Below are 22,593 nucleotides of genomic sequence, written 5' to 3'. Positions count from 1 at the left end.
ATCGACGAGCCGCTCCGGCAGCCGGTGCCTCCCTACCGGAGGCTGACGCTTACTGGGCCGAGTGGCACCGCGGGCTGCTTCTCTCTCTCTCTCTCTCTCCCTCCGTTCGGTCTCCCATTTGCTTCCGCTGTTGCCGCCGCTCGCCGGCGGGGAGGGAGGTGCGGAGGAGGTGAATGGCGGCGGTTTCAGCGTTAGGGGTGGGGGGGATCAACATCGGAGGTGGTACAGCGGCCGCGGCCGGCGGCGAGGGTGGCTGGCGCTCAATTGGGGGATGCTTTCTTGGTCGGCCATGGCATCGGCATTGTCCGATGGGGCTCTACAGTGTTGTCTATGGAGCTCTCTGTTTCTCTCACGGTAAATTTTTTTGCAGCTCCGTCCGATCTCCTCTTTTTTTTTAATCGCGGTGCATTTCTCGTCAAATCATGTGATAGGAAAGTAGAAGTAAATGCTATGGGATTATCGAATGGTTGTATAAATGGACGAACAAATCATGGAAGGTCCTAAGAGAAATCACGGTAAGGGATCAGTAGTTTTGTGCAAGTCAATGATTGTTTCTTATTTTTTTTACTCAATAGTTTTCTGGGGAATCCAGTTGGATGAACAAGTCCGCACATGTGAAAGCTACTACACAGTTCAAATTTTCTTTTATGTAGTTTGCCAACACCGTTGAAGTATTACTACAGTACTACTTACCATAAATGAAGAGTACAGCAAGACAGCAAGTGCCAGAATTATCTATTGTGCGCCACTGTAAATGCCATATTTTAGGAAGTGTGTTAAAAATAAGGACTTAACAAGACCGCGGGATATGTGGTCCTTAGTTTATGATCACTATATCTTAGGAGTTAGGAGTGAGGTCAAGGAGGAACTCAGCCTATGACAACAGCCCAGTTTCCAGATCTCGGTGCTCTTCTTGGCTGAAGGTTTTGCCTAGAGTTGTCTCTATCTTCCCAGGCTGCAGATCCATCCATCATGAGCAGCTACTGAATCCTGCACCTGGGTAAGAATCAGCTGCTTTTCGCCATCCTAGCTCAGTTTCTGATGTATTTGCATTGCATGTTTGAATCATCCCTGCCCTGTGATTTTTCTTCTAGCCGCAAGTAGTGCATTGCATAAAAAATATTACATGTTTAGTTTTCACCGTCTAAATTTGTGCAATCACAATTCTGATTTGAAATAGTAGCTGCATGGTGAGGAGCCATACTAAGTTAGTGGTCGTAGTTTGTTACAGGTCAAAAGCAGAGCATCCATTACCAGCTTCATTTAAACTGACACACAATTGTCATGAAACAATAACAAGGCCCTAATAGGATAAGCATTGCTGCAGACGGCAGCAAGGTTGCGGAGCACAAGCTGAAGCAGGTACACCCTTCATTCACTCTACTTATTGGCTAGTTGGTGAGAAAATGATAGATATATTGTGTCTTATGCTAGCCTGCTAGGCTGTCCATTCCATCCAATTAATTATGGTTTACTGTTCCTGAGTACTGACCAAGAAAAGGATCAAACCATATAGTGCATGAAGTGCGCAAGCCAGAAGCCGCACATGTTACTTGTGCACCTCTAAAAGTACCTTGTCCAAAGCTTCAAAACTCCTCATACAAAAATCAATTTCACGCCTTCACCTTCCTACTTCCTACTCCCTCCGTTCCAAAATATAGCAACCTTGTACTGGAGGTCTGTCCAGATTCGTTGTACTAGGATGTGTCCCATCCAGTACAAGGTTGCTATATTTTTGGACGGAGGAAGTAGCTTTCTATGTGGTGCCGCTTATGGCTTTTTTCTTTTTTTTATTTTTTTTCAGTTTTAGCTTTCACCTCCTTATAGTTAAAGTTCATTCGAGAAAGCAAGAAAGTGTTTCTATGAGCCTTTCTAAAGAAATATTTTCAAATAAAGTCTTCCACAAATAATTTCATGTTTTAAGGGAAGCTCGTGGAAACACTCACTATATGTGATCTATTTCATTAATCAATAATAGCTTTAAGTTCACTAGTATCAAATACAGATCAGTTGTTAGCACCACCACCCTCTCCACCCATCCTGTCCCATACAGGTGGCCTGTGAAGTCATGCTTTCATGAAGAATGTAAATCTTGTTGCCATGGTGACATGGTCCACTATAGCATTATCAGCATGACCCTTCAATACATTTGCCATGTGTTCTGGTAGCTATTTTTAAAGTTGTCTTTTGTAAACTTTATTTGATCAGGGCCCAGGATTGTACACGCTTTTCTGTGGGAAAACCAAAATGAGTCCTGGTGCTTTTATTGCATATTTTCTCATCAAATGGAATCAGGAGACCTACGTCTTTCTTCGAATCCGAGTTATAATGGGATTCCTCATATTCCTCTACATGGTGATGTTCTTCTTGTCGGGCATTTTCTTCTTCTCTACGAAAAGAACCATTTTGAGCTTGCTAGATGCTTTGTCTGATGCCATCCTGGTGTATGTTATTGGGGCCATGCAAGCTGCACCTTTCAAGAATCAGCTCTTCCCAGTCTGGGCCCTTATGCTGGTCAGCTTCCGCTCTAGCATCAATTGCTTCTCTAGTTACGGAACATATTTTGAGCTGAGAAATGCATTGAAGCTTTTAGCTGTGGCATACCTTAATATAACACATGGGTCTAAGTTCTGGCATGTCCCATTCTGGTTATTTTGGAGTCTTCTGGCACTAAAGTGTTTCTACAGGATTCTGGCACGTCATGTAGCATCCAGGTCCTTGTGGAACGGCCGGAGTTCAGAACTTCTTCAGGAGTACATGGGTGCCAATGGTAATGAGAGCAGCTTTAACCCTGGAAGTTGCAACCCAGATACTATGGAAGGATACAAGTATTTTGTCTATGGAGAGTCGCAGCAAAGCAAAAAGAATGGGCACGGCCTAAGTGTTAAAGATTTGAGGTCACAAGTTACCTTGGACAAAATTTGGCAATGTGATGATAGCTTCCTGCCAAGCTCCATCAACATGAAGGGGAAGGATCTGAGCCTGGCCTTTGCGTTGTATCGGTTACTTCGGTGTAGGCTGGAAGGAGCAACGCTGCATGTAGCCACAGTTCACATGAACAGAAAGCTAGTCAGCAAGAGGATCCTCTCAGATAATGCTGGAAAAGAACTGTTCGATATCCTGGAGCTGGATGTTGAGTTCCTCCGGGACTCACTCCATACCAGTTATCCTATGGTCTTCTGCAGAGGGCTTCTGTCACTCTCCTTCACTCTTCTACTGTCTTTGGTGAAGGTAAGCATGGCTTCATGGCTTTATGCAAAGATCGGCAAGGTGTATTATCCGAAATCGGAACTAGATAAAGCTAGAGGCTCTCTGACTTATAGTTTTCGTTATGCGATGCACTCAGTAATATCAGGAACCGAGTTAAGGTATCACGGCGGGAGCCATGTACACGATATTGATGTTGGAGATGTTTGAGATGTCTAGGTATTTCATATCTAACTGGTCGAAACTAGTCGCTATATGCCACTTTGTGAATGCCAGAAACAAATGGCAGAAATATGTCGTTATGAATATATTATTCAGATTCCCTGCCAAAATTTTAGGACATAGGGAAGGGATTATAGTAACTGGCCAGTCTGTCTTACTGCAACCATTCAGCTCAAGGATGTCAGTGTGGAAAATGATCTCTTTTAATTTCAAAAGAAATCAAAACAAAAGTACAGTTCATCTAAAAGTAAAAAGAAATAGTAGTGTGGGCAAGAGTGAGAAGGCAGCAGTCATCCGAGCACTGCGCTCCATGGACCTTGAGGGCCATCCTCTGTCAAGAGACCTCCCATCGCCACGTGTCAGTGACAGAGCAGAGAGTTATTGGTTGGCATGCCTTGAAGAGTTACCAAGATGCTCCCGTGTTATTCTGGTCTGGCACATCGCAACAAGCCTCTGTGCGATCAATCTTGCCAATGATCGTAGGATCAACTTAACCAGCAAGTTTCAGAAGGCATATGATGTGGCCAATTTCTTGTCAGAGTATTGTATGTACCTGCTTATTGCAAAGCCCAAACTGCTCCCTGAAACCATTTTGATGTCTAAGAAGACCTGCCAAGATGCTGTTCAGTGTGCTCAGGAAATGCTTAAAGATTGTCACTCATATTGCGACATATACAAGAAGCTTATGAAAGAGGAGCAGAAAGCTCTTGTTCCAGGCACACATGATGATGATGTAAATCTGAGTGGAAACATATTGTAACAAGGCGCTTTACTGGCGAATGCACTCATCAAGAAGGAGGGCCAAGCATGTCTCTGGGAGATCCTAGCTGAGGTGTGGGGTCACTTGATTGTGCACATTGCTCCCAGTTCCAATGTAGAAGCTCACGCCAAGGATCTCAAGTCTGATACCGAGTTCATAACCCTCATTTGGGCTTTGTTTTGTCATTGTGGCATCGAGAAAAGCGAATTATGGCAGGAGAAGAAGGGTGCACAGTCTGGGAACGACACTCCTGGACTGGTTAACCAGAGCAGTCCTGCTTCTGGCATGTCCTGAAACCTGAATTGCTGATGGCTAATGCTCTGCTCCCCTCATGTTTTCAGTTTTCAGTAAAGTTTGCATCTCATCATAACGTTCGAACATTTGTATTTGTTTCTGGAGATTGTAACATGTGTGGATGTTTTATGGATTGTGATTGTAACAGGGGAATGCCCTTGGTGCAATATTATGTGTTATGCTTTTTTTTTTAGAGAATCATATTATTGTCTGGATTGTGATCGTATTACTCGGAAATAAATTGGGGTACGTTCTGATTGTGGTCTGTTTGTTATCTCTTGTAGTTGATGTGCAGTCATGATTGTTCTCTGCGTGTCCTATCGGAGTTCTTGTGATATTGGGTAATCCACCCAGAACTTAACCCATTCCTGTTAATTTTCCTATAGAACTCAGATGCACTGGAAACCCTCCATTTTTCCTATGGAGTTTTTCCTGGATAGCCGCTTTGCTTTGCACACTGGCACATCATGCTTGATTTCACCTTCCAGAAGTAGTCTTTGAAACTTTAATTTAGAAACTGCATAGAGAAGAAAAGTTCAGTTTCAGTTTGGAGAAGCCACAATCGTGAGTGGTCTCAGTTTGGTGCAATCAAGCAACCTACAAAAATACTGGCAAAGACATCATGAAATGCATAATGCATATGCATGTGCAGATGTGCTTCTTCCAGGAAGAAGATCACATATTCTCTTCATCTTTTATTATCAGCAAGCAGTTAGCATGTACTATTATGTTAAAGGACTTGGATCCAAAGGCTATATTCAATGAGACTTCAGTCTTCAGATCATATGATTATACTACTATAAATGCCTTCAATCAGTCTAGTGTGAATTTGGTAGCGTGTACTTCAGAATATATATAGCTATAGCAGCAAGTTGATGGGGGACTATGAATTATGTAATGCCTATTGATGCAGACAACCACTCCAAATGCTGATCATCCAACTTGTTTAGCTTCAATATCATATCATATTAGTCAAAAGATTTTAAAAAGAGAGAGAGCAAGTTGATCATATCAGGACCAAAGTAATCACAAGTTTTTCCTCAAATGTGTTGCACCTTCCATCCACCACTTCACCAGCCTATTTTGTAGCTTACCGCTAAAACAAGGCTGCAGCATTGAGCCATTAACCAACTAATGTGTACAACTTGAAGAATGCCTCTACTACCTCCATCCTAATTCCTAAAATACATTTGTTTTTTTCTTTTCCGAACAAAAAACACTTTTAACATTAAAAAGACAAATTAACAGAAAAGAAGATGATCTACATGCCCCTCATCAAACGAGGGGTGATTGGAAACAAGATAAAGAGAAATTTGAATGAAAACACGGGCGGCCGATCAGGGACAGTCTGATAGACAAGCAAAGTGAACAACATTCTGCGTGCAGTCTCAGTGAAAATCGAGGGCTATATGTTTCTCATATATTAGGGCATCTATAATCAGGGACACTTTATAGGTGACCTCACTAACTAAGGGTACTCTCTGGGAAACTCCCCCTACAGTGGCGGAGCTAGAAATTTTGTGAAGCCCGGGCAAACCTAAGTAAAACGTACCGTTGCCACACATATTCAACGTACAGTTAAAATAACAAAAAAATTATTATAGAAGTGGACTGTTAGTATGCCTGGTCTCCTCTACTGATGCTTGAATGCTGCTTAATTCACATAACTATTTTTTCTGGCATAAAGTACATGCACAAATAGACGATATCCACCGAACTTGTATGCATGCACCAGCAAGAATCAAGAACCCATCTTCCTAGAATCAAGCTCCTTCGTTGAAATACATTACTCCATCGTACTCACCTCCTCCCCTCCGCTTCTCGTCTCTCCTCTCCTCGCCGTCGCCATAGCCGGACTCCGCGTGAGTTCTCCTCCCCGCCTCGCGCCAGGACTCAGCGAGCGTTCACGAGCGAGCCCGGTGTGCCTCGCCCCGTTCCCGTGCCGACTCCTCCCCAACGCCGACCCCGTCCCGCCGCCGTCGCTGGTCTCCCCGCCGTGCCGCCGTCGACGACCTCCCTGCCTCGCCGCCGTCGCCGACCCTGCCTTCGTGGGCGGATCTGGCCCCACCACGACCAGATCGGGGAGGATACGGTGGCAGCACCGGCGGTGGCGGGCGCGGTGTCGGCGGAGGAAGCCGAGGCGCAGGTGAGCGGCGCCTTTCGCCCTCTCGCTGCCGTGCCTCCTCTCCCTCGCCGCGTCGCTCTCCCGTCACCGGAGGAGGGCCGCCGCCGTGCCACGTCTCTCTCTCCCTCCGTCCCCAGGTCGTCGCCGAGGAGCTCGAGGATAAGGGAGAGGGGTGGAAGAGGAAATCCTCGCTCGGGGGGCGTCGCCTCAAGCACCCGTACCCACACAACGGGTTCCTTCCACCGGCGCCTAGGGGACGATGCCGACGGAAAAGCGGACGGCCGTCGCTAGGGGCACGGGCTGAAGCACCACATTGGTGATGGCCTTAAAACGTCACGTGACGATTTAGGAGCGTTTTTAGGTGTCTCATGTGGCTGCTTGAGAGCGTTTGTAGGAAGTTTAATGGACTTTTAGTATATAATAGATAATGCTTCTAATCATATACTCCCTCCATTTAACAATGTAAGTCGTTATAGTATTTCTCACATTCATATTGATGTTAATGAATCTAGACATATATATCTATCTAGATTTATTAACATAAATATCAATGTGGAAAATACTAGAATGACTTATATTGTGGAACAGAGGAAGTAGCTAGTTTGAATTTGAGACTACAAGAATAGGACAGCAGCAGCAAGTTGATGGTAGGGGCAATGTAATGTCTATTAGTACAAGTTTGAATAGGAGACTACAAGAATAGGACAACAGCAAGATGATGGTAGGTACAATGTAATGTCTATTAGTACAAGAATAGGACAGCAGCAAGTTGATGGTAGGGGCAATGTAATGTCTATTACTAGCAGACAATGGCTCCAATATATCCAAACCATCTTGCTCGTTTATCACCACGTTTATATTAGCCAAAAGACCTAAACAATGATCAATTTGATCATTTGAGGAGTAAATTAATCACAAGTGTTTCCTGACAAAGTTTTAGACCTTCCATTCACACGGAAGGTAGCATTGACCAAATACTGTACAACCTGAAGAATGCCAATTTCCATGCCATCTACCATTGTAGACCAAACTACAGAACAAAAGGAAAAGGCATGCTTCGTCGTCCTCCTCTCCGGTCAACCCTGGCTGTTTATCACGGCCAATCTGCCGCCGGAGTGCTATATAACCGGCAACCGGTGCGGCTGCAGCATCAGCAGACATTCCTCAGCTCACAATCTGTCACAGTGAATTCACACCATACTGGCTGTCTCCCTAGCTAAGACCCCGGAGAAGTGTGATAAGTCATCGCTACTTTAAACAATCAATAGGCCAGGCCTCTCAATTTCCATATCTCAGTGCTGTCAGCCAGCTGAAGGACTGAATACCTTAGCTAGAGTTCTCTACATCTGCTCATGCTGTGGACATCGTCCATGAGTGGCTACTGAATCCTGGATATTGGTAAGAAATTGTATTTCAGTATTTGCATTGCATGTTTAGATCACACTCGCCGTTTTATTTTTCTTGCAATTACAAGCAATGAAGCAATACATTGCAAGGAGTATAACATGCTCAGCTTTCACAAACAGAGCTGCTGCTGTAGCAGGCTCCTGTAAAGGAATATTTTCAAACAAGGTCTGCAATAAAATATTTTCTGGTTTTAAAGTATGTTCATGGAAAGCCTCAGTTTGTTTGTGCTCTATTTCATTAATCAATATTGTGTTCACTACTATCAAATACAGATCAGTTGTTGGCACCACCACCCTTCCCGTCCCATATGGGCAGCCTGTGAAGCCATGCTTTCTTGAAGCATGTAAATCTTGTTGCAATGATCCAGTATAGCATTATCAGCATAACCTTTCAATACATTTTCCATATGTTCTGGTAACCATTTCTAAAGTTACTTTTTGTAAATTTAACTTGACCAGGGCCTGGGGTTATTTTTGGCTACATACTTTTTTGTGGGAAGACTACAAATGAGTCCTGGTGAATTTATTGCAAATTTTCTCATCAAATGGAATCAGGAGACCTACATCTTGCTTCGAATCCGAGTCATAGTGGCATTCCTCATATGGCTCTACGCATTGATGATGCTCTTCTCGGGCATTTTCCTCTTCGCTATGAAAAGATCCATGTTGAGCTTCCTAGATGCTGTGACTGACGCCATCCTGGTGTATGTTATGGGGGTCATGCAAGCCGCACCTTTCAAGAACCAGTTGTTCCCAGTCTGGGCCCTTATGCTGGTCAGCTTCCGCTCTAGCATCAATTGCCTCTCTAGTTATGGAACGTTTTTTGAGCTGAGAAATTCGTTGAAGCTTTTAGCTGTGGCATACCTTAATATAACACATGGGTCCAAGTTGTGGCATGTCCCATTCTGGTTATTTTGGAGTCTTCTGGCACTAAATTGTTGTTACAGGATTCTGGCACGTCATGTAGCATCCAAATCCTTGTGGAATGGCCGGAGTTCAGAACTTCTTCAGGAGTACATGGGTGCCAATGGTAATGAGAGCAACTTTAACCCTGAAAGATGCAACCCGGAGACTATGGAAGGATACAAGTACTTTGTCTATGGAGAGTCACAGAAAAGCAGAAAGAATGGACACAGCCTAAGTGTTAAAGACTTGAGGACACCAATTACCTTGGACAAGATTTGGCAATGTGAATGTGATGATGACATGCTGCTAAGCTCCATCAAAAGGCAGGGGAAGGACCTGAGCCTGTCCTTTGCATTGTCTCGGTTGCTCCGGTGTAGGCTGGAAGGAGCAAAACTGCATGCAGACACTGTTTCCATGACCCGAAAGCTGATCAGCAGGAGGATCCTCGCAGAAGATCCTGAAAATGAACAGCTCGGTATCCGTATCTTGGAGCTGGATGTTGAGTTTCTCCGGGACTCCCTCCACACTAGTTACCCTATGGTCTTCTGCAGCGGGTTTCTCTCACTCTCCTTCACTATCCTGGCATGTTTGGTTAAGTTTCTCGTGGTTCTATGGCTTTACAAGGACATCAGTAAGGTGTATTCACTGGATCTGGATCCGCTGTCTTTTTACAAAGACTTTAATAAGCGGGGGCTGCGCTTATATATTGATGAAACGAGAATCACCACATATTCCTTGACCACCGTGATAATCTTGGAGACGTGGGAGGTACTCACTTACTTCGTATCAAACTGGACACGATTACTAGCCATGTGCAAGTTTGTGAATTGCAGAAACAGATGCCTGAAATTAGTCCTGAATATGTTATTTAGATTCCATTACATACTTAACTTGGTGAAAAGATTTGATATTTCGTGTCTGCAACAGTGTCCCACCATGTTCTTGCGACCATTTGGATTCTGCTCAACCATGTTTAAGTGGGAAATGACCCCTTTTATTAAAGGAAGGAATCCAAATGAAAGTGTAAAGGCAAGAGTCATTCAAGCACTCCGCTCCATGGACCTCGAGGGCCATCCTCTGTCAAAACACCTCCCCTCGCCGCGTCTCAGTGTGAGAGCTGAGCTTTATTGGTTGGCATCCGTTGCAGACGTACCAAGATGCTCCCGTGTTATTCTGGTCTGGCACATTGCAACATGCCTATGTGAGATCAAGTTTGACAATGACAGTTTTACTGGTTGCTGCTTAAAATGGATGTCGATGTTACAATCAACTGAGGTGGATGATACCGATGATGAGCTCGACAAGTCATATGCAGTGACATATTACTTGTCGCGTTACTGTATGCACCTGCTGGTCTCAAAGCGCAAACTGCTACCCGAAGACATTTTGGTGTCCAAGAAGACCCTCCAAGACACTGTTCAGTGTGCTCGTGAAATGCTGAAAGGCTGCAACTCGTTTCAGAGCGTGTACGACAGGCTTATGGAAGAACCGCAGAAAGCTCTTGTTCCAGACGCTCATGGCATAAATCTGAGTGGAAACATATTGCAACAAGGTGCTATAATGGCCAATGCACTCATCGTCAACGAGGAGGATGAGACATCTCGCTGGGAGATCCTAGCTGAGGTGTGGGCTCACTTGATTGTGCACATTGCTCCCAGTTCCAGAATAGAAGCTCATGCCGAGAACCTCAAGTCTGGTAGCGAGTTCATAACCGTCATCTGGGCTTTGTTTTCCCACTGTGGCATTGAGAAGAGCGAATTATGGCAGTAGCAGAAAAAGGGTGCAGAGTCTGGGAACAGCACTTCTGGATTGGCTAACCAGAGCAGTGATGTAGCAGATACCCATGTTCAGGAGGCTGGTCCTGATTCTGGCATGTCCTGAAACCTGAATTGCTGATGGCTGATGTTCTGCTCCCCTCGTGTTTTCAGTTTTCAATAACGGGTGTGTTTAGTTCACGCCAAAATAAAAAGTTTGGTTGAAATTGGAACGATGTAACGGAAAAGTTGAAAGTTTGTGTGTATAGGAAAGTTTTGATGTAATGGAAAAGTTGAAAGTTTGAAGAAAAAGTTTGGAACTAAACTCGGCAAAAATTTACATCTCATCAAACCGGTTCCTATTGGCTGTAGCTCTTTTTGAGCAAAGAATGGGATGTTATATTCCATTATCTAAAAAAAATCAAACCAAGATCATGTACTTCTTCCAGGAAGAAGACCACATCATAAAATGATAAAATACTGGCAAAGACATCATGAAATGCATTATGCATGTGAAGATGTGCTTCCAGGAAAAAGACCACATTAGCTCTTTCCTCTTCATCTTTTATTATCGAGATAATCCATGAAATACTATCGACAAGCGTCTAAGTCCCAGAAATGCCATCGATAAGTGCGAGTTCCAAGAAATGCCATCGTACAAACGATTTTATCCCAAAAATACCATCGCCGTTAAATATTCCATGCCGTTAAATACACTGTACATTCTATAGAACTTAACGGCGCGGAATGGACGGAACCCTAACGGTGATGGCATTTTTGGGACAAAATCATTTGTACGATGCCATTTCTTGGAACTCACACTTGTCAATGGCATTTTTAGAAATTAGACTCTTGCCAATGGTATTTCATGGATTATCTCTCTATTATCAGCAAGCAGTTAGCATGTACTATTATGTTAAAGGACTTGGATCCAAAGGCTATATTCAATGAGACTTCAGTCTTCAGATCATATGATTATACTACTATAAATGCCTTATATAGCTATAGCAGCAAGTTGATGGGGGACTATGAATTATGTAATGCCTATTGATGCAGACAACCACTCCAAATGCTGATCATCCAACTTGTTTAGCTTCAATATCATATCATATTAGTCAAAAGATTTTAAAAAAAAGAGAGAGCAAGTTGATCATATCAGGACCAAAGTAATCACAAGTTTTTCCTCAAATGTGTTACACCTTCCATCCATCACTCCACCAACCTATTCTGTAGCTTACCGCTAAAACAAGGCCGCAGCATTGAGCCATTAACCAAATACTGTGTACAACTTGAAGAATGCCTCTAGTACCTCCATCCTAATTCCTAAAATACATTTATTGTTTTCTTTTCCGAACAAAAACACTTTTAGCATTTAAAAGACAAATTAACAGAAAAGAAGATGATCTACATGCCCCTCATCAAACGAGGGGTGATTGGGATAAAGAGAAATTTGAAACAAGCGGCCGATCAGTGACTGTCTGACAGACAAAGTGAACAACATACTGCTCGCAGTTGTAGCAGCTCCGGTAATAAGAGACAGAGTGTGGTTGGGTCCCCATCCACCGTCCGATCGATCTTGCACGGCACAGATCGTGCCCGCAAAAATAAAGTATACTCGCTCCGTTTCCGGTTATAGGACGTTTTAACTTTAGTCAAAGCCAAACTATTTCAAGTTTAACTAAGTTTATGGGTAAATATAGTAATATTTATAATACCAAATTAGTTTCATTAAATCAATAATTGAATATATTTTCATAATAAATTTATCTTGGGTTGAAAATATTATTATTATTTTATACAAACTTGATTAAATTTAAAGCAGTTTGACTTTGACAACAATCAAAACGTCTTATAATCTGAAACATTTTCAGAGGTAGTATATCCAAGTGAAAAATTTTAGAACAAGCCCTTGAGTTGCTTATATTTACAAGAAACAAAAGAATCAAAGTGAAAAGAGGTTTGTTACGTCCAGCAGATAGTACCTCAAGTACTGGTACCTCGAGGTATCAAATAAAATCCAACCGATAAATTACCAGCGGCACGATCGGAAAAGAACTGAAAAGGCGCAGAGAAGGCCCGCGATACACATGCGCGTACAGACGTCGCCGCAATCTCCTCATCCTCGCGCGCCGACGTCAATCTCCTAGCCATCGTACGCACTAGTCTCCTCCTTCCCCACCGCCAAATCCTCGATTCCACGCCGCTCCCTTCGGCGCCGAACGAAAAAATCGCCGCCACCTAGCGCGGAAGGGACCGGATAACTTGGAGTTGGCCTCAACTTCACCCGATGAATTTGGGAAAATTTCAACTATTATTTGGTCCCTAATTCAGCTGAGACTAGGTCATCACACTTCAACCTATCCTGGTTCATACGTCGGCAATTTGTACGGTAGTATCGCATCGTTGAGGAGGTCGACTCGATTGCTCCGCCGACGTGAGAACGTGCTGCTGATGCCGGGCCGTCAGCCGTGGCTTTTGCTAACACTGCGGGAAGTTTACTGGTGCAGGTTATATGCAAACACGAAAGTTTTGCACCGTGTGGCAAGAGGACTAGATGTCAGATGGGACTTACGTACCAACCCTTCCTGGCAACTTTATCATTCAACTTAAGTTATGAAGTGCTAAATCAAGGGAATTGTTGTTATCAAATTTCTTGAGAATTTGGAGGGCAGGATATTATTTCTGACAATGCAAACAAAACAAGAGACGACCTCATCAAGATCCTATATATGCTCCCATGTACGGGTAACTAAAGTGTAATTATACACATAATTTAGACAGACATTCCTCATGGGCATTTCATTGAACACCTTATGTGCAAAATTACCAAAAAAAAAGAATTATTACAGACTTCAGTATAACTTCCCCTGTATTCACTTACAAAATCAATTTACATAAATTTTGCTCACAACACTATTCACACATATACAACAAAAGGCAGCTTACAACAAATAGTTTCCCATCACATCAAAGCTTACAAACACCCATAGACTGCAGACTTCCAACATACTCGGCTTAAATCATCCCAAAGACAGCTTGAGTGCTCCACTATGATAACAAAATGTAAAGTGATATCACATTTTGGCATGTTCTGGTTCAGATGAGGCTTCAATCGTTTTCAATAAAATGAGACTGATTTCTTGATATCACCAAAACCTGCAAATAATCAACACTCGAAAGGTTGGAATCCAAGGTAGTGTAATACAGGCATATAGCACCATGCCAGGGCAGAAGAACCACTTGTGCTCAAATAGCTTTAAAACCTGTGAGTAAATTATTCATCGGATATTTCTGACAATGCAAAGAAACCACTGTCGATCAACTTCTTTAGACAGAACAAAGCACCGAAATTTCTGAACAACATAATAACCCACAAACTAGCAGTACCAATCAAAAGTATATGCTGGCCTCAAAACCCCTGTTTATTTAATTACGTATGTAATGCCCTGTTTCTTCAATGTTGATAAAGTGATGAACCATATCCGAGGATGCTATTCCTCGAGAATCCAACGGTAGTAAAAGGTCCCCCAATGCATGCATGGAGTCATGGAGTGTATGTGCGTTTGTACATAAGATGCCATAATTATCGTGATAAGGATCTCTTGATGGCATAAGGTATCTTTGATCAAACGAAAACGACCTCACTATGGATGAATGGATGAAGGTGTTGCAAGCAAGAAAAATCTTCTGAAGTTACCTGCAAGAACAGTGGATAATACCAATATTCCATCTGCAGATTAGTGCCAAAGGATTTGTGAAATGTATATTATGAAGACGACTTGTAGCATATTCAGCTATCCAGGATATGTAGTACACCCTAGGAATATCTAACAAATCAAATTACGAATACAGAGTTGTTTATACATCCACAATATATATCTAGTGCTTCAAATCCAGTAAATACATAAGACTAGTATGTAGAATCTAAGGCAAGTTTCATAATACAAGGAATTACTCATATTAACCTGGGCATTCTACCGAACATCCGGGAAGGATTGAGGAAGCTGCAGCGCGTAGGCTGGCCTCGGTGAGACTCCACCACCCACCACGGCCTTCACAAGGAGGAGGTCCTCCCCTAAGGGCGCAGAGCCCCGAACGGACGGCGGCGGCGGGGCAACTTCATCTTCCCTGCTTAGTCTCCTGTAGCGCCGGTTGCCAAAGTCGCGATGCCATTGGTCGTCATCGGCGTTGAGAGGAAGGGCGTCCTGCTTCAGCTCAGATCCGGCGGCCTCCCCATCACGATGCAGGGAGGAGACGGCGAGGAGGCCCCCATGGCTCTGGCTACTAACCTTCCGGCATGCCTGCCTGCGCGAGGCGAGGGCGTCGCGCGGAGACGAGAGGGCGGCGAGGACGGGGCCGGATCGGCGGCAGCTCCTGTCGGCTATCGCTCCACTGTTTGTTAATGCGAAAAGACGACCTTACCCTTCCACCTCTCTACCCTGATGCGGTACCATCCCAATTACCTAGCCCGACGGACGACAGCCGTTGGATCTGATCCAATCGATGGCTACGATTCGGTACCGCCCCAGCCTGCTGGGCTGTAAAAAAACTCGGATGCTGTAAGGATGCTATCCCTGGGCCTAAGATGCAGCTATAACGAAAGGAAACGGCGTCCAAACTTGGAAATTGAAGTTTGGCCTGAGATTGAGTCAATGAATAAATCAGAATGCCTCTAGGGGTAAGATGAAGTTGATTGACTGGTGGTCCATTGAAACAAGTACTCCCTCCCTTAAAAAAAAAAAAAAAGTCAAACCCTGAATTTTCGTGTGAACGTTTGACTGTCCGTCTTATATAATTTTTTTTATAATTAGTATTTTCATTGTTGTTAGATGATAAAACATGATTAATATTTTATGCGTGACTTATGTTTTTAATTTTTTTCATAATTTTTTTAAATAAGACGGACGGTCAAATATTGAACAGGAAACCAGGGTTGTCCTTTTTTTTTTACGGAGGGAGTAATTGCTAAGAAGCATAGCAGATAAATCAGTTCTTTTGGTTGCAAATTTCTATATTCTAAATGCGTGCTGGAACTAACTCTGTACTCGATAAAATCTCCCTATATGTTAGCTGAGGTTCATTAATTATATGCAGCTATGCAGATGAAACCTCAATCCTGGACTGTTTATTTTGTTTATGCTTAATACGCCGGAGTCTGATTGTATCCTTGTTTTCTGTAGTCGACTTACTTTTGTCCCAACTGTTGATTGGATTATTTGTTTATCTTTTTTGTTGTTGATTTTCCTGTTTAAAAATTTATTTTCATATGATATTGCTTGTCAAAACTTCATATTTGATCAATATAGAAATTTGTTATTGCATTCCAGTTCATGCCATGCAAACACCACATTTTGCAGTGCGCATGGAACCACCTTGATCTGTACTACCAACTACTCCATTTCAAGAATTTCAATAATTATATGCACCGTTGATCTTCTAGCTAGTAAGCACCGAGTGATACAATAATCATCAAGGAACATAATACAATCTCAAATGAGAAAAATGGATATGACCTCCACCATCGAGGTTTGCTGAGGTTCATTATATGCAGCTATGCAGATGCTTAATCTGGCAAAATAAACAAATTTGGCACAATCTATTACTAAGAATCTGTGACATGCTTCCTGTTCGATTCGTACCTGTCCAGATTCTTAGCAGATATGTGATGTCCCATACTTTTTTATTAGGTTTGTTTATTTCCAAACTATTTTCTGTAGTACAAGTTTGTTTATTTGAGATAGAGGAAATACTACCTCTATCCCAAAATAAGTTTATTTTTGGGTCTCTGTATTTAACATTTGACCGTTCATCTTATTTGAAAAAATTAAAATAATTAGTCGCACATAAAAGTACTATTCATATTTATCATCTAATAATAATATAAATATTAATATTTTTTTAAGAAATAAGAGGAAGAGTCAAACGTTATATAAAAGCTGAAAAATATTTTTTTATAGGACGAGGTTAGTAGGTAATAATACAAGTTTTGATTTCTGGGCCCTGAGCCATCTGTTTCTATCTGGGCCTAAAAGCAGAAGTGGGCCGACCAAGTGATGTTGCTAGTACTGGGCTGCAATTTGCAGAGGCACCGGAACGGTCGAGGCCGGCGGCGCAGACCCGTCGAGCGGCGGCGGCGGCGGCGGCGGAAGCTGATGGCTCCCTTCCTCCAATCTCCCAGTTGCTTTTCCCCCATTTTCTCCGCTGTATCCGCCGCTCGCCGGCGGGGAGGGAGGTCCGGAGGAAGTGAAATGGCGGCGGTTGCAGCGGTGGCGATGGGGGTCAAATCGGGGATAGTACTGCTGCGGCGAGCATGGCTGGCGCTTGAGGAGGGCGCTCCACGGGGGCATGCTTGCTGGGTCGGCCATGGCCTTGGCATCTCGCTCAATGGGACTCCATGGTGCGATGTGGAGCTCTCTGTTTCTCTGATTCATCGCGGTAAAATTTTCGCAGCTCAGTCCGATCTCCTCTCTTTTTTTTTCAGAAAAATATATATTCCGGTGCATGTCTCCTCAAATCATGAAATAATGGGATAGGAACAGTAATCCTATGGGATTATTGGATGGAGTAATGGACAAACAAATCATGGAAGGGAACAGCAGTTTTGACTTTTGATTCAATGGTTTTCTTTTTTATGTAACTCGAATAGTTTTCTGGTATATCCAGATGGATGAGCAAGTCCAGATCCGACACCCAAACCTGCCATATTCAGTCCGATCATGTGAAAGCTGGACATATGAATTTTTTTTCCGTGGTTACTTCCAGCAACATTGCAGTATTACATTAAAACTGCTTTGGTCATAGATGCAGAGTGTAGCAAGATAGCTCTGCCAGAATTATTTATTCCGTGGCAAACGCCATATTTTAGGAAGTGTGTTAAAAATAAAGTCTCATCATTAATCAAGGCCTCTACCGCGGGATGCGTGGTTCAATTTTATAATCGCTATATCGAATTGGAGGTAATGGAGGAACTCAGCCTATGACAACTTGCCAGTTTCCAGATCCCAGTGCTGCCTTCTTGGCTCAAGGTCTTGCCTAGAGTTCTCTCCATCTGCCCGAGCTGTGGATAATATGCCATGAGAAGCTGCTGAATCCTGAATGGGTAAGATTGACTCCTTTTCGCCATACTAACGCAGCTTCTGATGTATCTGTATTGCATGCTTGAATCACCCGCTGCCTGGATTTTTCTTGTAGCTGCAAGCAACAGATTGCATGAAAAGTATAACATGCTTGCCTTTCACTGGCTCTGTTTGTGCAGTCACAGTTCGAAATAGCAGCTGCTTGGTTACTGGTTAGGAAGAGTTTTCTTACTAGTTGCAGTTTTTTGCAGGTCAAAAGCAGAGCACACATTGTCAACACCATTTTAACTGACAGAAGATTGTCAGGAAATCATAACAAGGTCCAAATAGATAGATAAACATTGCTGTGGACCGCAGCAAGGTTGCCAAGCACAAGCTGAAGCAGGTACACCCATCGTTTGCTCTACTCATTGGCTAATTGGCTAGAAAGTGCTACATAGATTTGTGTAGATTGTGTCATCATAAGCTAATTTGCCCATTCTATCCAAAGAATTGTAGCTTACTGTTACTGACTACTGATCAAGAGAAGGATCAAACCGTATAGTGAATGAAATGCACAAGCAAGAAGCCTCACTGTATATAAATATTTTTAAATATGGCCACTAATATATTTTCAGATTTCTAGGGCAGGTCATGGAAAACCTCACTGTATTTATCTTCTACCTAGAAAAGCAGTTATATTTTGGGACGGAGAGAGTATTTCACTAATCAATAATAAGTTGAACTATAAAGGTAACTATATTTTGGGACAGAGAGAATATTTCATTAAGCAATAATAAGTTCTCCACTTTCAAATATTGATTATTTGTAGCACCAGCACCCATCTCATCCCATACAGGCCCGTGAAGCATGTAAATCTTGTTACAATGGTCCAGTATAGCATTGTCAGCATAAGTTCATGACCCTTCATTGCATTTGATATATATTCTGTAACCTATATTTCTGATGAAGTTTCTCTATAAGTTTAATTTGCCAGGGTCTGCGGTTAATTTTGACTACGCACTTTTCTGTGGGAAAACTAAAAATGAGTCCTGGTGCTCTTATTGCAAACTTTCTTATCAAATGGAATCTGGAGAGCTATGTCTTGCTTCGCATCCGAGTCATAATGGGAATCCTCACCATCCTCTATCTGATGTTCTTCTTCTCAAGCCTTTTCTTCACCCGTATATACAGATCCATGGTGAACTTCCTGGATCCTGTGGCTGACGCCACCCTTGTATACATTATGGGGGCTATGCAAGCTGCACCTTTAAATAACCAGCTGTTCCCAGTCTGGGCCCTTATACTGGTTGGTCTCCGCTCTAGCATCCATGGCCGCTCTAGTTCTGGAATGTTTTTTGAGCTGAGAAATGTGTTGAAGCTTTTAGTTGTGGCATACATGAATTTAACACGTGGCTCCAAATTGTGGCGTTTTCCATTTTGGTTCTTTTGGGGTCTTCTGGTACTTCAGTGCTTCTACAAGATTCTGGCGCGCCATATAGCATCCAAGTCCTTGTGGAATGGTCGTAGTTCAGAACTTCTTCAGGAGTACATGGGTGCCAATGTTAACAAGAGCAACTTTAACCCTGAAATATGCAACCCAGAGACTATGGAAGGATACAAGTACTTGGTTTATGGAGAGTTACAGAAAAGCCGAAAGAGTGCACACATTCTAAAAGTTGAAGACTTGAAGTCCCTAGTTACCTTGGACAAGATTTGGCGATGTGATAGTGCCTTGCTGCTAACCTCCATCAACATGCAGGGGAACAACATGAAGGACATGGCCCTGGCATTTGCATTATCTCGGTTGCTCCGGTGTAGGCTGGAAGGAGCAACGTTGCATGAAGCTACTGTTTACATGACCCGAAAGCTAATCAGCAAGAGGATCCTCTCAGATAGTGCTGAAAAGGAACTGTTCGGTATCCTGGAGCTGGATGTCAGCTTCCTCCGGGATTCCCTCCACTCCAGTTATCCTATGGTCTTCTGCAGGGGGCTTCTTTCACTCTTTTTCACTCTTCTGCTGTCTTTGGCGAAGTTTTGGATGGTTTTATGGCTTGTTAGAGATGTCAATATGACGCATATCCCAAAATCGGTACGAGAGGGAGGCCCTTGGGCCCATCTTAGTTATTTGCTGCACTCATTTGGTTACGATTTGTGTATCACTTTCACAGCCGTGAATATAGTAACGATTACTGAGTTTTTTAGGATGATTAATTACTTCCTATCGAAGTGGGCAAAACTAATAGCCATGTGCAACTTTGTGAAGTTCAGAAACAGATGGCTGAAATATGTCATTGTGAATATGCCTGCCAAACATGGGGAAAGAACTATATTTATGCGCCAGCATGTCTTCCTGCAACCATTCAGCTCAAGCATGTCGGTATGGAAATTAATCTCTTGTATTCTAGAAAGAAATCAAAATGCAATTACAGTTCCCTCAAAAGGAAAAATGAATGCTAGTACAGCCAAGAATGTGAAGGCAGTAGTAATTCAAGCACTCCGCTCCATGGATCTTGAGGGCCATCCTCTGTCAAGAAACCTTCCTTTGCCTCGTGTCAGTGACAGAGCAGAGCGTTATTGGTTGGCATGCCTTGCAGAGGTACCGACATGCTCCCGTGTTATTCTAGTCTGGCACATTGCAACAAGCCTATGTGAGATTAAGCTTGCCAATGACCAGAAAATCAACTTAACAAAAATGTCAAGATTATCATCGTTTCTGGTGGATGAAAAGACTCTTACTGATGAGCTTCAAAAGGCATATACAGTGTCAAATTGCTTATCACGGTACTGTATGTACCTGCTGGCTTCAAAGCCCAAACTGCTCCCCGATACCATTTTAATGTCCAAGAAGGCCTTTCATGATGCTGTTCAGTGTGCTCATGAAATGCTCAGTGACTGTCACTCATTTCAGAGCATATACAACAAGCTTATGGAAAAGGAGCAGAAAGCTCTTGTTCCAAGCAAAAATGGTCTAAATCTGAGTGGAAACATATTGCAACAAGGCGCTATACTGGCCAATGCACTGATCAACGAGGAGTGCCAAGAATGTCGTTGGGAGATCCTATCTGACGTGTGGGTTCACTTGCTTGTGCACATTGCTCCCAGTTCTGACACAGCAGCTCTTGCGGAGGACCTCAAATCCGGTGTCGAGTTCATAACCGTCATCTGGGCTTTGTTTTGCCACTATGGCATTGAGAAGAGCGAATTATGGCAGCAACAGAAGAGTGAAAATTTCAGGAACAACACTCCTGGACCATCTAATCAGAGCAGTGATGTGTCTACCCATGTTCAGGACACAGTCAGCTCTAGTCCACCTGCTACTCAATCTTCAGAAATTCATGTAGAGGCTAGTCCTACTTCTGGTATGTCCTGAAACCTGAATTGCTGATGGCTGATGCTCTGCTCCCCTCGTATTTTCAGTTTTCTTGGTAAAATTTGCATCTCATCATGACATTTGAACATTAGTATTTGTTTCTGGAGATTGTAACATGTGTGAATGTTTTCTGTATGGTGATTGTAACAGGGGAATGCCCTTGATGCAATATTATGTGTTATGCATTTTTTAGAGCGTCATATTATTGTGTGTATTGTGATTGAATTACTCTGGAAATAATGTGTAGTTGATGTGCACTCGTTATTTGGAAATAAATTGTTTAGTTGATATATCTTGTATTCTTGTCACATTGGGCACTGATCTACGCAGAATCTAACCCATTCCAGTTAATTTTCCTGTAGAACTCAACTTTTCAGGAAATGATCATATCAGGAAACCTTCCATCCAGTCTGTTTTGTAGCATTGATGGCAACTATACTGTACAACTTGGAGAATGCCATTTACCATAGTAGACCAAATTGCCAAAACAAAAGGAGAAGATCTTGATGTTCCTCTCTGCTCAGGCCTGACTGATTATCATGGCCAATCCGCCACCAGCGGCCGGCTGCAGCATCAGCATGCATTCATCAGTAAGCCTGAGAGGAAGCATTCCCCATCAAAGTATTGTAGTTTGTCAATATCAACAGTATCTATTGCCGTTTGGATCATTTTTTATTGTCAAAGTTTCACTTTAGACCAGTTTACTCTCTCTATATTTTTTTTGGGTAGTTTTGATCATCCTGGCTCCTTCTCTAGCCATGTCTAACCATCAATCTGATAAAGATATGGCTTGTACATGGGGGAGAGAGTCCATCGCCGTAACCATGTGTAGATGTAGTGCTTCTTCCAGGAAGAAAGCACCACAAAAGGCCTTCTCTTCCTCATTTGGTATCAGCTAATGCTATTTAATGACGCTTTAGTCTTCGAGTCAAACTTATAATGAATTGCTAATGTTAGTCTTAATGCTTCTAAGTTCTAATCATATAGCTAGTTTGAATATGAGACTCCAATAATAGGACAGCAGCAAGTTGATACTAGGGACCTAGCAGACAATGGCTCCAATATATCCAAACCATCTTGCTCGTTTATCACCACCTTTATACTAGCCAAAAGACCTAAAAAATGATAGATTTGATCATATGAGGAGCAAATTAATCACAAGTGTTTCCTGACAAAGTGTTACACCTTCCATCCACAAACCTGTTTTGTAGCTTACCTCTGAAACACACGGCAGGTAGCATTGACCAATTACTGTACAACCTGAAGAATGCCAATTTCCATGCCATCTACCATTGTAGACCAAACTGCAGAACAAAAGGAAAAGACCTTCTTTGTCCTCCTCTCCGGTCAAGCCTGGCTGTTTATCACGGCCAACCTGCCGCCAGAGTGCTATAAAACCAGCGGCCGGTCGGCTGCAGCATCAGCATGCATTCCTCAGCTCAAAGTCAGTCACAGGCAGAGTGAACACCATATTGCTTGCAGAGTTGCAGG

The 22,593-nt window shown here is 42.9% G+C and overlaps 2 protein-coding genes and 1 pseudogene across 2 annotated transcripts; all 3 read left to right on the top strand.

Annotated features, from left to right (window-relative positions):
- Positions 1–475: 475 nt before the first annotated feature.
- LOC127755812 (uncharacterized) lies at positions 476–4,723 on the top strand (annotated as a pseudogene).
- Positions 4,724–8,084: 3,361 nt separating this feature from the next.
- On the top strand, positions 8,085–11,190 carry LOC127755811 (uncharacterized). The gene is made up of 2 exons (XM_052281452.1): positions 8,085–8,381; positions 8,474–11,190. The coding sequence occupies exons 1-2, from the start codon at positions 8,085–8,087 to the stop codon at positions 10,688–10,690; spliced, it is 2,514 nt and encodes an 837-aa protein (XP_052137412.1). The 3' UTR covers positions 10,691–11,190.
- A 7,426-nt stretch (positions 11,191–18,616) lies between these two features.
- LOC127755810 (uncharacterized) lies at positions 18,617–21,608 on the top strand. Its single transcript, XM_052281451.1, has 3 exons — positions 18,617–18,624; positions 18,702–21,091; positions 21,465–21,608. Exons 1-3 carry the CDS (start codon positions 18,617–18,619, stop codon positions 21,521–21,523), a joined length of 2,457 nt encoding a protein of 818 aa, XP_052137411.1. The 3' UTR covers positions 21,524–21,608.
- The last annotated feature ends 985 nt before the right edge of the window (positions 21,609–22,593 follow it).

The sequence above is a fragment of the Oryza glaberrima genome, chromosome 11, assembly GCF_000147395.1.
Source record: "Oryza glaberrima chromosome 11, OglaRS2, whole genome shotgun sequence".
NCBI classification, from domain to species: Eukaryota; Viridiplantae; Streptophyta; class Magnoliopsida; order Poales; family Poaceae; genus Oryza; species Oryza glaberrima.
Note: the sequence above shows the minus strand (reverse complement) of the source record. Positions and strands in the feature narration are given on the sequence as shown.